The sequence below is a fragment of the Pseudorasbora parva genome, chromosome 2 (genome assembly GCF_024679245.1).
Source record: "Pseudorasbora parva isolate DD20220531a chromosome 2, ASM2467924v1, whole genome shotgun sequence".
Taxonomy (NCBI): Eukaryota; Metazoa; Chordata; class Actinopteri; order Cypriniformes; family Gobionidae; genus Pseudorasbora; species Pseudorasbora parva.
In genome coordinates, this window is record NC_090173.1 from 11,166,724 (window position 1) to 11,185,461 (window position 18,738).

At 38.6% G+C, this 18,738-nt stretch overlaps 2 protein-coding genes across 5 annotated transcripts in view; one reads left to right on the forward strand and one right to left on the reverse strand.

The window, feature by feature from the left end:
• Positions 1–18,738, reverse strand: part of rbfox3b (RNA binding fox-1 homolog 3b) — a 622,784-nt gene that overhangs the window by 411,859 nt on the left and 192,187 nt on the right. The window lies entirely within an intron of this gene.
• On the forward strand, positions 12,330–16,615 carry LOC137050163 (uncharacterized). The gene is made up of 4 exons (XM_067428744.1): positions 12,330–12,490; positions 12,659–12,795; positions 15,202–15,366; positions 15,865–16,615. Exons 1-4 carry the CDS (start codon positions 12,375–12,377, stop codon positions 16,539–16,541), a joined length of 1,095 nt encoding a protein of 364 aa, XP_067284845.1. The 5' UTR covers positions 12,330–12,374; the 3' UTR covers positions 16,542–16,615.

An 18,738-nucleotide genomic window follows, 5' to 3' on the forward strand; every position in this document is an offset into this window, starting at 1 on the left:
CATGTGAAACCTCAGTGGAATTGAGAAAAGTAAAACAGATAAAGAAAGAAAGAGCGATCAGACAGTCCGGCCTTGGCTGTTCGACTGGACAAAAGCAATGTTGCTGGAAGGTCACGGGTCAACTGGACGGATCGTCTTCTTGCTTGTTTTAAAATGTCCTCTCCAGTAAATCTTGATGTCTAAAGTGCGTCTTCTCTACAGATTGACAAATTCAGATGTTATTCTCGGAGAGGAGCAGTTTACTGAAGAACTGTTTTGAACAATTTTTGTTTTGTTTTTAGGAACTGTATTAGTTAGGGCCTATAAATTTGCGTGGACTTTTAAAGAAATGAATAAAATGAGAATACATTAAATAAGCCACGAGTGATTACAAGTACAAATATACAAAATGTGTTGGTTACTTAAAGGGTTAGTTCACCCAAACATGAACTGTATGTCATTAACTCCTCACCCTAATGTCGTTCCACACCCGTAAGACCTCCGTTCATCTTCACACACAGTTTAAGATATTTTATATTTAGTCTGAGAGCGTATGCAAGTGTATGCACACTATACTGTCCATGTCCAGAAAGGGAATAAAAACATCATCAAAGTCGTCCATATGAGACATCAGTGGGTTAATTAGAGTCTCTTGAAGCATCGGAAATAAATTTAGGTCCAAAAATAATTTTCATTTTTGGGTAAACTAACCCTTTAATGCTCTAGAGTCCAGTAGCGGCGTGCTTTAGTCCACTGCATCCCTAGCTTGGCATTGCTCTTAATAGAAATAATAATAATAATAATAAAACTTTATTTTATATAGCGCCTTTAAATGTAATTTCTCAAAGCGCTTTACAAAAAAAGAACACAGTGTAAAAAGATAAACACAAAAAAATAAAGGTGCACTATGTAGTATTTTTGCAGTAAAATATCCAAAAACCACTAGGCCAGTGTTATATATTTTGTTCAGTTGAGTACCTACAATATCCCAAATGTTTCCAACTATTTGTAAATTGTGAGAAAATTGCTATTTTAACCGAGGACCGGGACGTGTCAGCATAGCGTTTGAGCGAGTCGCCTGTCAATCGCGTCATATCTGCGCTACCCTCGGTTTTATTCTGGAGAAGCGCTTTTCTCTCAGCAGTGTGAACATGTCACAGCAGCGCCGAGCTAACGCACAGAATAACGTCATAACATCATTTTAAACACACTTAAATGTATCTAATATGATAAACAGAGCTGCTTTACCTTATACTCATGACCGGAAACACGGAAATAGTGTGGGCGCCCGGCGACTGTGTCCCGTCCCGTCATAAAAAAAGTCCCGGCACTCGCGAGCCGTGTGTTTGTGTAACAATCGCTCCAGCGGCCGTGCTCAGCTCCTCAACACTCGGTCCTGCTCTGCTTCACTACAGTAACGTTAATAACCGCATCCATCAACATGATTTCTGCCCGAGTCCTATTTTCCACCGGCTGTGAGGTGAAGACCACATGTCCCAAGATGCTGCGCTCTCACTTGACGTCATCAAACTACGCCTTTGAATAGGCGCCCTCCAGTGGACGGAAAGTTGCATAGTGCACCTTTACACATACTACAAACATAAACATAAACTAAATGACAAAAAAAAAAAATAATATACAAAAAAAGAAAAGAAAAAATCACTTATAAGCAAGTCTAAAAAAGTATGTTTTAAGAAGAGATTTAAAAACACTAAGGGTGCGTTCACACTTGTCATGTTTGGTTTGATTAAAACGAACCCTGGTGCGGTTGCTCGGTTAGTGCGGTTCATTTGAACATAAGTGAACGCTGCCATCCGAACCCTGGTGCGCACCAAACAAGCGGACCGAGAGCGCTAAAAAGATGGGTCTCGGTCCGCTTCCAAACGAACTCTGGTGCGGTTCGATTGATATATGAACGCAACACGGACCAAAGACATGTAAACGGACCAAAAACTGGACGTAATGTCACAAGATGCCACGCATAATGCAGCTGATTTGACGACGCTGAAAGATCGGTGTATCCAAAATGAGTAACTTTAACGTTAGAGGGCAAACGTGGAGCAACGAGGAAGAGCCTCATCAATATTTGGTCAGACGAGCATGTTTCGAAAATGCTAGAAAAAAACACACAAAAAGCCTACCTGGCTCTTCTCATCAAAGTTCCTGTGTTGCCCATTATTAGCAGGTGCAGACGACAGAACGGCCGTCTCTTTTGCACAACGGAGGAAATCCTGCTGCTGTTTTGAATGTTGTGAACATTTCATGAGCTCTTCATGAGTTCTCTGGTAAAAAATAATGCCACATGTACACGCATAAAATGCCCGCGCGTGTAATCCGCACACAGCATTGTTTTGCATGTTCAGTAAACGAGCTCCTACGTCATATAAACCGACCAATCAGGTTGTGAGCGTCTCCCTGTGCCTTTGGTTCGGTAACTTTAGGTGCGCTGTTAAAAATGCCCGTGTGAACGCTAAGCGGACAAGGACTATTATGTTTGTTTTTGTTTTTTGGTCCGGACCAAACTAACCAAACGAACCGAACTACAAGTGTGAACGCACCCTAAGAGATTCCCCTTGTCTAATCGCATATGGAAGCGAGTTCCAGAGTTTTGGAGCAAGGGAAGAAAAGGCCCGCTCACCCATCATGCATTGGAGTATAAACAATTTAAAGTTCTGATAAATAATCTGGTGCCAGACCATGCAAAGCCTTATAAGTAAGCATTGCAATTTTAAAATCTATACGAAACCTGACAGGGAGCCAGTGTAGAGATTCCAAAATAGGGGTGATGTGCTCTCTAGACCTGGCCCCTGTCAGGATCCTAGCGGCTGAATTTTGGACATACTGCAATTTATTAAGGATACCCCTGCTAACAAAGCATTGCAGTAATCAAAACGAGAGAAGACAAAAGTATCGATCAGTTTCTCTGCTATAGAAAATGACAACATGGGGCGTAGTCTTGCAATGTTTCTGAGGTGAAAAAATTACGTTTTAACCGTGTTCTGTACATGAGACTCAAAAGTTAAGTTAGCATCAAAAATCACTCCCAATTTTTTTTATTTAAAGCTGCACTGTGTGATATTTTCCCCCATCTAGCGGTGTAAAGGTATATGACCATCCAGCGAATATTAGTTTCTGTTCCTCTCAATTACAATTTCTCAACTCCTATGGTTCCTACTTCCAGTTCGACCTCATCCATGAGTGCCATCGAGTGTTAAAACGCGATATGTCCCTCTTTGGCTAATGTACTTTCAAGATGGAGGGGCAATATGGCGACCGGCATTCGAACCCCTCACCCGTATGTATTTTCAATGGCATATTATAAACTTACGAGAATACTTTATTACTTGAAAGAAGTAAATATACATTAATGAGCACATATATTTCTAAAAGAAATAAGTGTTTTTAGCTAAGAATAAACTAAAAAGTTACACAGTGTAGCTTTAATTTGGAAATCCAAGACCGGGCCATCTACCTCAAGTTTCCGGCTTTATGCACCTGATTGGTAGAACCAATGAGCATTACCTCTGTCCTATCACTGTTAAGGCAAAGACAATTGTGAGACAGCCAGCGCTGTATGATCACCAGGTTTTGAGTGAATGTAGATCTGGGTGTCATCTGCATACAAATGAAACTTGGTGACGTAAGGCTTGGATGAGCTGCTCGGCCATGGAAACCCATTCCATGAAGCTCTCTACACTGTTCTTGAGCTCATCTGAAGGACAGGTTTGGAGGTCTGTAGCTATTGAGAAAGTTGGTGACTTCTGAGCATTGTGCACCTCAGCATGCGCTGACCCCGCTCTTTAACTAAAATTCAAATGAAAACAGTAAATACAAAAATTAAGCAAAAAAATTGTATGTGAATACCGGTAAAAAGCATGATAAAAGTCCTTTCAGATCTTTTAAGCAGTTGAAGATGGCCGCCATCACGCATGTTGCTCCAGGTAACTGTCAAAAGTTTATTTTAGCTTAAGCGTCCACTGGTTTAGTGCTCAGGTGGCCAGTCTGACACACCACAGTCTATTTGCAGGCAGGTGTTTGTGTGTATGAGCATGGCATCTCTCTACCACCCTTATCCTTTAAAGCAACACTGTGATATTTTCCCCCATCTAGTGGTGAAAAGGTATATGACCATCCAGTGAATAATAGTTTCTGTTCCTCTCAATTTCGATTTCATTTCAACTCCTACGGTGGCCTATTTAGTCATGGCTTACAGTTCGACCCCTTCGGTGAATGTTGCTTCAAGTGATGAGGTTACTTTTGAAAACTATTATAATTTGCAGTTATTTAATTTACCAAATGATCTATGATCAAATTAATCTATGTAAAATGAATAATAGTTTTACCAGTTCATTGCTGACATCAGCTATCAGGTTCCCAGACGAATGCAAGCTAATCTTAGTAAAGTAACTTTTATCAGTGCTATCGTAATTCTGTATATTGTACGACACCACTAGCGTAAGGCAAACAAGTTATAATGCAATTAAAATATTAATCTCATGTTATCCGTCATAGAACACGGATTTATGTTATAAGGTAAACAATACTTTTTCATCATTGATGCGAGGAAAACTGTCCTAGACGTCGTTCTAGTGTTATGCACAGCACACCATGATATAATTAGCCAAGCAACAATAAAACTTCCAATATACACAAATAGGCTGAATTAATATTACCTATCGAGAAGAAAGCAGGCAACGTCGGCGTTCTTTTTAAAATCGTTGCTCCTCATGAGCTCTTTCCATCTTGGAAAGGCCACTCCAATATTTACTTTTGTCTTGTTGATTTGCCCGTTGTGTTGCCGTCTTAATTCTCTTTTCCGCTTCCTTGGCGACTGTGATACATATCCCGCAATGTTACTAGGTTCCCGACCCTGGTCGAATTCGGTAATCAATCCCGGGACGTGGTTGCTTTCACAAAGAAGGCGACCCGGCAATGCTCCGGGAATATTGCGGGTCCGACGTGCAGTGTGAAAGGGGCTTAAGAGTGATCCTCCATCATCATATAGCAGCCTCAAGCAATCCTCCTCTTCACATTCGACACGGTGCCATCGAGTGTAAAAACGCGAAAGGCGAAGCTTGAATTTATGGGTATGTCCCTCTTTGGCTAATGTACTTTCAAGATGGAGGAGCAACATGGCGACCGCCATCCGAACCCCTCACCCGTATGTATTTTCAATGGTATATTAAAAAATTACGATAATGCATTATTACTTGAATTAAGTAAATATACATTAATGAGCACATATATTTGTGAAAGAACTAAGTGATTTTAGCTAAGAATAAACTAAAAAAGTTACACAGTGTAGCTTTAAAGTAAATAGTCTTTTAAACCCCCAAAAAAGTATGCTCTCATTTCTTTATACAAAGGGGCTGAGAAAGGGAACACGGGGAACAGAGGGCAGCTCTGTGACTAACTAAAACGAAATAAGAATTCAAACATGAATACAAATTATATAGACATTAAAAGACTGATACAGATTACGAAAAATACTAAAACTTTAACTAAAATTCAAATGAAAACAGAAAATACAAAAATTAAACCAAAAATAGTATGTGAAACAGCTGAAACATGCCTTAGTATCTCATGCAGTATTGCTTCTCAAGTAGGCCCAAATTTAATTTTTCAAGAAATTTACTCGAAAACCACTCAAAAAGATGAATTATAAACTCATTAAGAAGTCATTTTTGCTGTGTTCTAATCACTTTACTGTGAGACTGAGCCGAGCCGATACTGTATCTGTCAAAATGACTGAACGCATTGCAGATTACCCAACTGTGCTTTTCAAACTTGGTAAATATCTGATGATTTTTGGTTGCTGCAACCTCTTCAGTCTGTTTCCCTTCGTTACCGTCCGTCTTCCTCTCGCTCTCTGCTGCGATTCCTGTCACAGATCGCCACAGGTGACCGGATCATCGATCGCGACACACACACCGTACAGGAAACAGCTGTCAGGCCCACTGAGAGACAGAGAGACAGTTACACCAGCGAAGCAAAGGCAGAGATATATTTAGCACGCTAGTACTGTGATGGGCCATGAAACGGAAGACTGCGAGTATAGAGACGAGTTTCATCAGAGACACAACAGCCGTGATTGTGAGACGCGTGTTACTCCGTCCATTGACCTGAACACCCAGACGTCGAGTCATTATGAATAATTTAAGAACGACAGGCAGTGCATCCAACTCATATTTCATTAGATTCAGCATTCATCACACACACTCTCCATCGCTGCTCGTTCAGGCTACGACATTGGCGTTGCAAACAGAAAAGATGAAAACATCTGGGAATACAGCGACTGTATGCATTTTTTAAAGCGATTAGCATATGGCTTTGTATCAGTAGAAACCCTGGAGTATATTCGAAAGCCATATGCTAATCGCTGAGACAGGATAACTATGCATTTTATTTCTGGAAAAAATCCTCCGATGATGCAAATATCATCATTATGCGTCATTGGAGGATTTTTTGGCAAGAGCCTAAAGACTACAGCCAGTAGAGGAGCTATTTCTGCATGTTTTTAACCGGTCCATGTGGTGTGGGATCGCACTCACAGCCAGGGGCAGATTAAGGTAGTCAGGGCCCCCTAGGATACTCTTTGTGTGAGGCCTCCGTTAATCATTATGATTTATTGGAAAATGTATTTAGTGCCATACATGATCCACACACATATGGTGAACTGGAACAGTGGTTAAATTGGGATTTACAATGTGGGGAGGCTGTCCCTAGGGGGGTCCGGGGGTATAGAGACAGAGCGTATTTAGGCCACGCCCACGCCCGGGGGGGGGGGGGGGGGGGGGGCGGACAATCCAACGCTCTCCATTGACTTTGTATTGCATGAAGCGGTAGCCTTGTTTTTTCTTATTTATAACAAGAAATAGAACACTGTCTAAAAGCTGATATGTGACAAGGTGTGCAGCAAACAAGCTAAAAAAACATAACTAACGTTTTTATAAGCTGTCGATCCCACAAAACGAGCGTTTAAGGAGACTAAAGTGGACACAGGCAATAAGACGTGACGCTTCAGCAGGAAGAATGGGTCAGTTTTGGGATCCTGACACTCAGTATGTCTCAGTATGTCTACATGTGCAGTAAACATGTTGTCAAATATCAAATGTCAGTTTTATATGTTATATTTCCTGTCTCTGATGACTTTCCCCTCCAGTGGGCGTAGTTCTCACTGCAATATAGCATGTCTCGCTCTGACTCAAGTGTCTGTATCCACTTTTATGTCTTTAAATGCTCGTTTTTTGGGTCAGCAGCTTATCAACACTTCTGGGTTTTTGGTTCTGGGTTCCTTAGCTTGTTTTCTGTACACCTTTTAGACATTGTTCGTTTTTTAGTAATAAGTCTGAAATGACAAGGAGGCCGCTTCCCGCGATAGAAAGGCTTTTAGGGGGGAGGGCGTCTATCGATGGTGTCTGAATGAATTACTACACTTTTATATGCTAAGTTTTTTTTGGATTAGTTTCAATTACCATCTAACGTTAGTTAACAAAGCTAAACAGCGTTGCACTTTTTGTTCTCATGAGTTACATAAACTGTTAAACGGACCAACTTAAATAATAAAATACACTTACCGGTTACGGTCCATAAACAACAAAGAGGGAACTGCGTCATCTTTTAAGAATAATCTTTCTGCGAATCCAGCATTAAACTGATTGAGATTGAGGAAGCAGTCCTCAGCTAAATGTGCTGCACATAGTTTTAAATTGTGATTATAACTTTCCGGAACCGAGTTAACCATAAACTGTAGCCACTGATCTCTACGTACAGCGTCCGTGGGAAGGCCAAACAAAGGTGATTTGACTCCGGGATGAAAATAACAGCGTTTCAATGGCATAGCGACAAACACACTCTACAAAAACAGCGCTTCCTATTCTCGACCTGCGAGAGCAAAAGGACCACGCCCCCTATTTTGCGTGTTCTTGTGGGCGGAGGGTTAGTCAACAAACGGTTCTAGTGACGTCACTCCTGAAGGAAGTGCAGCGGTGTAGTCCAAACCGGCCGTTCGCTGTAGGCTTTGAAAGGGAACTTCTGTTAAATAAAATATCTCGCTTGGCATTGAACTTTGAGCTTTATAATTTTACAGGTATTATTTATGCTCTAACAGCAACATTACACACTAACTAAAGTTTGAAAGATGGAATCGCGAAGAACGGGACCTTTAACACTAAAACATAATGCAATGATGTTCAAAATTCAAAATACAGAAAAAAACAACTGGAAAAAAAAATGAATATGAAAAATTCTGTCAAATGAATACAGTGCATTGTGCCCCATTTTTACGGATTTCTTTTCCTTTTAGATTGGATTGAGATCTGGGGAATTTGGAGGCCAAGTCAACACCTCAAACTCGTTGTTGTGCTCCTCAAAACCATCCCTGAACCATTGCAAGTCTTCTGAAGTCGTACGATATCTTCATGTAAAGAACAGAGTTGATCTTAATGTTTTAATAACTGAAATATGATCCTGCTGCTCTGTGAACGCACTCATTCATATCTCATTCAAATGATCTTCCCGACTCTTTAGCAGGACACAAACGGTCACAGGACACACGAGAGCCAATGACATTTTACAATCAATGCCGACGTAATGACGCAATTAGTCACGAGACTATGGAATTGCACTGATCTTCGGCGGATGGAGACGCTGGTCGCTTTTGGGGATTCGTTTGTCCTCGTGAACACTTGGAATATTTTTACTTTTGAAATAAATTGTGGATGCAGTTGTATTTGCCTGTTATATCCTGTGTTTTATATCATATAATACACACGTGTATATAACATAAAGCAAGTAGTGCATACATAGCTGTTATGTATCTTTTTTGTAAGTCCTTGATTTTCCTTTCCAAGGGTAAACAAATAAATATAAATAAATGAACAAGAAAAAAAATAAACCATGATTTTAACTATTAATCTACTTTTTGCGCTCGGCCACCAAACGTTATATAGATTTGGGAAGACAGAGGGAACGCAAAACTGTATTATCGTTTGTGGTTTTATCACCGTGCCATGCCTAACTTCATGGCAAGACAGGTTAAAATATAATAAAGTGTACAGCAAAAATTTATTGTTTAGGAAAACATCTCTACAAATAAAATAAAATAATTTGCTCAGAGTTTTTCAAAAATAGTAGACTCTGGCATGACTAAACTGCATTAAAAACGTTAAATACCCATTTTATTGCTGGATTAAAACAAAGCATGATGATACACTGTAAAAAATTATTTCAAAAATAAATTGAGTTCATTGAAATTGAAAATTTGAGTTAATACAATGAACATTTTTGAGAATCAACAAACTTTACTCAAATATTATTTAAAAATGTTGTAAGCATATTGGGTAATTGTGTTTTATTTGTGATGACGCAGCCAAATTGTGCTATTTTCATGATTTATCACATTTTTTTATGTGGTTCAGATACAATAATATTTTACAATAATATATACAATAAATATATTTATTAAACAAATTTCCTTCATTGTATCAACTCAATTTTTTAATTTCAATAAACTCAAAATTTTAAGGCAACCGGGTTACTTACTTTTTTAAGTTAAACCAACAATATTTTTTTACAGTGTAGACATTGTCATTAAAACAATGTCACAATACAAATAAAACTCTTATTGGGTTTTAAAAATAGGCTTAAAGCAAAATATAGTTTCTATCTTCTTTTCTTTTTTGACATGACATGATTTGTGCAACACGTTTCTGCATTAGCACAATGCTTGGGGTGTGTGTACCCTTAGGGGTACTGCAGGGGGTACGTGAGAGAAAGCGGAAACTGACATGTAGGAATAAATCGTGAAAACAGGCCCTTTGTATTTGTAAATGAAATTAGGACTACACAAAGATGCAATGGAAATGAATTCATAAATGAGTAAATGAGTGAATGTCAAAGATCAAAAGAGGACAGGCCCATGTGTCTCACTGAAAGAATCACTGACTAATTGACACAGATGGACATTGTATAGAGATGAATACTAAAGGGTTAAAGTGTTACTTCACCCACAAAATGAAATGTATGTCATTAATGTCTCTTCTCTTCTCTTCTGTGTTCAATCCTCAAATAAAGATTCAAACGGTTCTGAATCAGTGAATCGATCAATGATTCGGATCGCCAGTGTCACGTGATTTCAGCAGTTTGACACGCGATCCGAATCATTGATCGATTCACTGATTCAGAACCGTTTGAATCTTTATTTGAGGATTGAACACAAACCCAGAAGAGAAGACAGTGCTGAATAAAGTCGTAGTTTTTCTTATTTTTGGACCTAAATGTATTTTCGATGCTTCAAGAGACTCTAATTAACCCACTGATGTCTCATATGGACGACTTTGATGATGTTTTTATTCCCTTTCTGGACATGGACAGTATAGTGTGCATACACTTGCGTACGCTCTCGGACTAAATATAAAATATCTTAAACTGTGTCTGAAGATGAACGGAGGTCTTACGGGTGTGGAACGACATTAGGGTGAGGAGTTAATGACATACAGTTCATGTTTGGGTGAACTAACCCTTTAAGTAACCAACACATTTTGTATATTTGTACTTGTAATCACTCGTGGCTTATTTAATGTATTCTCATTTTATTCATTTCTTTAAAAGTCCACGCAAATTTATAGGCCCTAACTAATACAGTTCCTAAAAACAAAACAAAAATTGTTCAAACTGGAAAATAAAGACCTGTTCATTCTTGCCATTCTCAACATAGCGAGCATGACAATTAAAAAGTTTGATTTATGTGCATCCTTTTTATCCATGTGTGTGTGTGTGTGTGTGTGGGCATGTTTTTGTGACATATGAGGACTCAAATGTGTATAATGCCATGGGTCTGACACAGGTATCACAGGAGAGGGTGAAATATGAGGACATTACCCATGGCCCCCACTTTACAAAAGGCTTATAAATATAATACAGGATGATTTTTTTTCTTTTAAATAAATAAATAAGTAAAAATGCAGAATGTTTCCTGTGATGGGTAGGTTTAAGGGTAGTGTGTGTGTGTGTGTGTGTGTGTGTGTGTCCACTTTTCAAAAGGCTTATAAATCACACAGGAGGAGTTTTTATGAGAAAGTAAAAATGCAGAATGTTTCCTGTGTGTGTGTGTGTGTGTGACATATGAGGACTCAAATGTGTATAATGCCATGGGTCTGACACAGGTATTACAGGAGAGGGTGAAATATGAGGACATTACCCATGGCCCCACTTTACAAAAGGCTTATAAATATAATACAGGATGATTTTTTTTCTTTTAAATAAATAAATAAGTAAAAATGCAGAATGTTTCCTGTATAATGGGATTTAAAGTTTTTTGCATATGGGTAATTCTTCTAATGCTGTTTTTATGACTCTATTTACATATTTACTGTATATTTGGCCTCAGCGCAACCTTTTTAACACTGTCAGTATTTTACACCGTCAGGTGAAGGCTTTTGATAATTTTGAAAGAATTTTAAAAACTGTTAAAATATAAATGGAACGACATGATATTATGTCTCTGAGTATGGAGGAGGAGTGCCACTTAAAAATAAAATGAAGAGTCAATTTAATAATTAAAACTTAAACATCCATATAAATAAATCACTTTTAAATGGACAAATTAATAGACAAATGTAAAGTTGTTAAAAGGCTATAAATTAAATAAAACATTTTTAAAAGTATAAATATATAGACACGTTTAAAACTCTTTATTTAATTCATGTTTTCAATAAAAAGTACATTAATAAATCATTTTAAATGCACATTTTAAATCGCTTTTTAAAAAAGCATTTGGCAAACGCTTTTCTCTCTCTATTTGCCAAATGCTTTTCTTTGTTCATTTGTCAATCGTGTGATATATAATATTAAAAAGAGGAAGGAGAATTAAGGAATTTAGAAACTGGGTTGTTCATAATAGTCTGAAATATAGTCGAATATTTTTTATAGTCTGAAAAAATAAACAAACAAACAAACAAAAAGTAAACCAAGAATGTTCTTTATGACTTAGCATCTTTATACTGAACACTAGTATTACACCACTGAAGACTTTACAATGGTTTTGGAAAGATTAAATCAAATTAGCATGATTTTTAGTGTGCGTCTTAAGGGTTATTGAGTGAATAAATAATATATTCTTTTTAGAAAACATATTTAGAAATAAGCCTGTTCCTTTACATGGTTCATTATCTGAGACCTTTGTCTACAAAAGTAGCAATTTTTAATAATGTAGTCTTCTAAAACATGTTTTGTACCTTATAGGCTACTATAAAAAATTATTGATGATTCTCAGTGGGAGAATCAGGTGTGAAGGGGTTAATGCTGCGCTCCGTCCATTTACCTCGGAAGTAGGATGTCGCAGCTGGGAATGACGTCACACTCGAGTTGACGGAACGCAAGTCGGAAAAGCCAACATGGAGGCGTCCAAGGAAACCTTTGTTGTGCTTCCAGTTTCGCAGTACAAACAACTACAGAACAAATACGAAGTCCACCTAAAAAACATCACGGAAGAAGAAAGGAGGCGCAGAAGGTGGGTTGCTTTTCAAAACGGGCATTTTAAACAGGTCGTTTTTGTAACCAGCACACAAAGGCTCGTTATAATAATTCCGATTTCATTAGCTACATGGGATACATGCTTCATTAAAGATATTTACTGTGACTGTAGTCTTTACTTAAACACAGTTTATCTCCGACTTAGGATACTGATATCCTCCGTGTTGCGATCAACGCAGCGACTGATCCTGAAGAATGAGACGGAGGGGGAACTCGGAGGAACCGAGACGACAGCAGAAACCCCGACTTCAGAAAGCAAAATGGCTGCTCAGCGCCTCAACAGTACGTGAAACTGTAGGAATATTATTATAATAGTGCTTCTGCTTGTCTGTGTCTCAAACTCAGTGGTGCACACAGCACTGTACAACCTCAGTCTGTGGATACTTTGACATAATCTGTGCGATTCGTTCAATTCCCAAACGAATCGTTTTCCGAGCTGTATCACGGAATCGAACTTTAGTTTTTGGTTGATGACGCAAGCACACTCCTCACGCAGCAGTGCACCGAATGAGCAAATGAGCATGTCCAGACGAGTTCGAAATGAATGAATCAAAAAGAACCGACTCAAAAAGAGCAAATGACTCGGTTCGATCTGTCAAAGTTTTCCGAGTATGATCTAAATTTGCATATAGGCTGTTCGGAGGTTTTGAAATTGTGCACGGTTTATCTCTGAATGACTTTTTGAACACGGAGAGTTATCATCATCATGTTTATTCATGTGAATGAACTAACACAAAGCATTACAGCTGTGATGTAAAGGATTAGTTCACTTCAGAATTAAAATGTACTGATATTTTACTCATCCCTATGTCATCCAAGGTGTTCATGTCTTTCTTTATTCAGTTTTTGAGGAAAACATTCCAGGATTGTTCTCCATATAGCAGACTTCAATGATTAAAGGGCCGAATTGCAGTTCAGCTTTAAAGGGCTTGACACCATCCCAGCCGAGGAATAAGTCTTTTTAAGTGAAACGATTATTCATTTTCTAAAAAAAAAACATTTTTAAATGTATTTACTTTTTAACCACAAATGCTCCTCTTGCTCTGCGCCACGATTACGTAATCATGTGCAATTTCTATTAGTAAGCTTCCTATAAAACTCTCCAATCATCATCATCAGCAAATGCTTTTGGCTTGGGGAGTTATTTACAAATTTCTCACCACAAATGTTCTACATGAGGAAATCCTTGTTTCTTCAACTGGTTCAGTAATGGAGAGATGTTAGTAAACCAGCTGTTTGACAATGATGGTAATATATTCAACTACTTTATTTCAAGATACTAATTTCCAGTATCTAAAAAATTATTGAATCTATTTTTCAAGGCCATCTCTTTGGAAATGTGTAAGCTCTTAAGTATTCATAAACAATAGTGGCTCAAGGATTTGTGTTTGTCTCCTAGCCCTGACAGTCATTGGTTCTATTTGTTTCTCTATACAAAAATCCAGTTATGAAATCAGGTCTTTATTTTAGAATCATATTACCTCATTTCTGGTCACTCTCTTTGTGATTACGTAACGAGCCGAAGTCCACTCTATGGAGAAAAATCCTAGAATGTTTTCCTCAAAAAATCTAATTTATTTTCGACTGATGAAAGAAAAACACGAACACCGTGGATGACAAGATGAAGTGAACTAATCCTTTAAAGGGACGGTTCACCCAAAGATTAACATTTTGTCATTACTCACCCTCAAGATGTTCCACACTTGCATAAGTTTCTTTCTTCCGCTGAACACAGAAGATATTTTGAAGAATGCTGGTAACCAGATAGTTGATGGCACCCTTTGACTTCTTGTCTGGCATCACACTCTAAAAAAATAATGGGTTAAAAACAACCAAAGTTGGGTTGAAAATGGACTAACCCAGCAATTGGGTTGTTTTAACCCAACAGTTGAGTGGTTTTAACCCCCGCAATTGGGTTGTTTTAACCCAGTTGTTGGGTTAAATGTTGCTTAAGACAACCCAATCGCTGGGCTAAAACACCCCAATCGCTGGGTTAAAACACCCCAATCGCTGGGTTAAAACAACCCAATTGCTGGGTTAGTCCATTTTCAACCCAACTTGGGTTATTTTTAGTCCAGCATTTTTTAGAGTGGATCAAACCAAGCTCAATCTTTAAAAGATTGAACATTAGTCTGGGGAGTCTGCTCTGTGTTTATTACTGCGTGATCACGCAAAATACCACCCAAAGTTCCTGGGTAAAGTTCCTGCGGTCGAAACGTGGCTATAGTTAAAATGACTCTGTACGCAATTGGATAGTCCTTCGACCAATCAGAGCACAAGAGGCGTGATCAACGGGCATAGTTCAAATGACTCTGTACGCAATTGGATAGTCCTTCAACTAATCAGACCAATACTTCTCTATCCTTTATTGTGTTAAACCGCCAATAGCGCACCAGGTGAATAAGCCGGTTTGTGATTGGTTCCTGCAAAAGTGTAACAGAAGCAGGATAGAGATATGTACAGGTTTCCAGCCTGAGCTGCGGGGCGTAATTAAATCGCCTAGGTTTACCCATAGACTTCCATAACAGGATAAAAATGCCATCGGTGCTGTCAACTGTTCTTCAAAACATTTTGTTCATCAGAAGGAAGAAACTCGTACAGGTTTGGAACAACATGAGGGTGAGTAAATTCTGAAGGAAAAAAAACTTGCCTGAACGATCTGTTAAACAGCATTTGCTTTTTTTCTAGTATATTTGGACAACAACGTGAACATGTTCATGGATCCCCAGAGGAGCACTGCATTCACCGGGCCCTTGTACCAGACGGCATCAGACCCCACCACATACTACTTAAATGAGGACATGACAATCATGATAAACATGGTTGAAGCTGAAGACTTGCACACCGTAAAAGGTTACACAGCAAAAAATGCTCGTCTTACTTAGTAATTTTGTCTTGTTTCTAATCTAAATATCTAACAATTCTTAAATCAACATGTATTTACTAGATAAGTAAAATGATATTTTCCTTGTTTTCGCTTCATTTCTTCAAAATTAAGTAAGTTTGTGCTTAAAACAAGCAAAATTATCTGCTAATGGGGTGAGAGAAATTCTTATTTCTTATTCTTGTTTCCGTCCCAAACTGAAATAAGATTATTTTTCTCACCCCATTGGCAGATCATGTTGCTTGTTTAAGGCACAAACTCACTTCGATTTTTTCCCCGCAGAAAACAAGCAAAAATATCTGATGTAATTTGACTTATCTAGTAAATTAATCTTGATTTAAGAATTTTTAGATATTTGGACTGGAAACAAGAAAAATAAGAAGAGCATTTTTTGCAGTGTAGATAACAATAATATGAATGCTAATAATGTTGTGCTTGCTAACCTGCCGCTTTTATACGCGTTTCAGAAAGCAGCCCGGAGAACAGCGATGCTGCATTACCATCACTCATACCATTGCCAGCAAATGACGGCTTCAGCAAAGAGCAGACTTTGTTTTTGATCAACCTTATGCGGCAGCACATCGAGAGAGAAGGCGAAGGTCTCCCCAAAACTCTGGAAGAGCTGAATGCACGGCTGAAATCGGCAATGCGCAGCAAAAAGCATCTGTGGAGAGATGCGGCGGATAAGCTGTCCACACATTTCTTGCAGTCTTTCTGCCCCGACAAGGTGGCCAGGAAGTGGAATACACTTATAGAGGCCTACAAAAAAATAAAAGACAGCAATAAACCTAGAGAGAAGGGGAGTATCCGTTTCAAGTTTTATTCGGAAATGGACGCCCTTCTGAAAGGGCAGCATGAAGTGGTCTTTCCTGTCGTCGGCACATCAGTCGGTCTGAATGTGCGCAAACCTGAAGCATCAGGACAGTGCAGCAGTGACACGGCACCACCAACTTCCACATCGACACCACCAACTTCTCCACCATCGCCGCCTCTTAAGCGCCAAAGGGTGGACTGTGAGTTGATGCAGTTTCTGCAGGACTCAGAAGAAGCCTGTCAGCGGCGTCATGACGAGACTCTAGCACAACTACGGTCTGCTCAGCAGGGGTTCGAGGCGCTGATGACAAAGTTGCTGGACAAATTGTAACCTTTTGTCGTTTAAAGGGTTAGTTCAACCAAAAATTAAAATGATGTCATTAATTACTCACCCTCGTGTCGTTGGACACCCGTGAGACCTTCGTTCATCTTCAGAACACAAATGAAGATATTTTAGTTGAAAGCTAAGAAAGGCTTCAGAAAGGCCTCCATTGGCATTCAGGACATTCCCACTCACAAGACCCATAAAGGCACTAAACACATCGATACAAAGTCCATCTCACTACAGCGGCTGTACAATAATGTTACAATGCCACGAAAATAGTTATTGTGCGCACAAAAATCAAAATAACGACTTTATCTGCTAAGTTATTGACGTGAACTCGACGCATGCACGAGAATATGATCCGCCGTTCGTGACCCGGAAGAGGAGCGAGACCTACACGGAAGACAATAACTTGGCGGATAAAGTCGTTATTTTTATTTTTTGTGCGCACAATAACTATTTTCGTGGCATTGTAACATTATTGTGCAGCCGCTGTATTGAGATGGACTTTGTATCGATGTGTTTAGTGCCTTTATGGGTCTTGTGAGTGGGAATGTCCTGAATGCCAGTGGAGGCCTTTCTGAAGCCTTTCTCAGCTTTCAACTAAAATATCTTCATTTGTGTTCTGAAGATGAACGAAGGTCTCACGGGTGTCCAACGACATGAGGGGGAGTAATTAATGAAATCATTTTCATTTTTGGGTGAACTAACCCTTTAAAGTTGGCAATGTGCAAATGTTGTGTGTCTAACTTACTTGAAAAGACAAACTAATGTGTTATATCACTATATTGTGATGTTGCACAAGTTTAACTGGGCCATTTGAATACATTTTTGTTTTGTTTATGTGACAAATAATAGTTTTGCACTTTTTTGTACAGAGTACATTTAGAACAAATTGAAAAAAAAGTAATATTTCTACTTTGTGTCAGAATCTTTGTCTTGTGATCGCAGATGATTGTTTGCATTTTCCCTATAAAGTTCATACAATAAAAACCATTAGACCAGAAGGCATGACTGCAATTCATTCATTTTTTGTTGTTGTTGTTTACTGACGTTTATTTGCATTTTTAAAGCTACACTGTGTAACTTTTTTAGTTTATTCTTAGCTAAAAACACTTAGTTCCTTAAAAAATATATGTGCTCATTAATGTATATTTACTTCTTTTAAGTAATAAAGTATTCTCGTAAGTTTATAATATGCCATTGAAAATACATACGGGTGAGGGGTTCGAATGCCGGTCGCCATGTTGCCCCTCCATCTTGAAAGTACATTAGCCAAAGAGGGACAAACCCGTAAATTCAAGCTTTGCCTTTCCCGTTTTAACACTCGATGGCACTCATGGACGAGGTCGAACTGGAAGCCATGTTAATCTTGGACTAAATCGGCCACCGTAGGAGTTAAAACGAAATCAGAATTGAGAGCAACAGAAACTAATATTCGCTGGATGGTCATATACCTTTACACCGCTAGATGGGGGAAAATATCACGCAGTGTAGCTTTAAAGCGCAGAAGTCAGCAACTCATGTTGTGAAAATATGACACATTCAAATACTAGACAGTTTGAAATCTACATTTAGCATTTACAACTTTACTATATATGAAAAACTGTGCAAGTGTACCTATAGGACAAAACCTGTTCAAAGGGTGGTCACAACAAATATTTCCAGCGTATCAGTCCGCTTGTTTTTTGCTCAGATTGCAGCGTTCATACTTATTTAAATGAACCGCACTGACAGAGCAATCGCACTAGGGATCATTTTAATCCAACCAAACATGCCAAGTGTGAACACACCCTAAAACGCTGCTTTCATCAAGGCATGTCCGAATCCAGAGTTAGCTTCACTTCCTGTCTCTTGAGATAACTTCATCTGATCGATTTTCGTCCTTCACTGCCTTTGATATCCAACAATCCTCCATAACGGTTAAGCTAAAAAAAATTAAGATAAACAATCCTGCCTGTTCCATAACTTCAATTCTGTGATGGTTAAGCTTAAAAAATAAAGGTGTCTTAAAGTTGCGTTTGGTAATCAGTCTGTGTGTATGTTTTTGACCAACGCTTTCCACTTTTGATGTAATTTCTAGCAAGATATTATTAATATAGACAAAGCTGTGGATAGGCCTGTCACGATAACTACTTTTTGTTTTTGCGGTATATCGTCCCCGAAATAATTGCGATAAACTATATTATTGTCATTTTAAGAC

Coding starts and splice junctions, on each gene's coding strand:
- LOC137050163 (XM_067428744.1), top strand. CDS start 12,375: ATGGAGGCGTCCAAGGAAACCTTTGTTGTGCTTCCAGTTTCGCAGTAC. Junction 12,491..12,658: donor GAAGAAAGGAGGCGCAGAAG/GTGGGTTGCTTT, acceptor TCTCCGACTTAG/GATACTGATATCCTCCGTGT. Junction 12,796..15,201: donor GGCTGCTCAGCGCCTCAACA/GTACGTGAAACT, acceptor CTTTTTTTCTAG/TATATTTGGACAACAACGTG.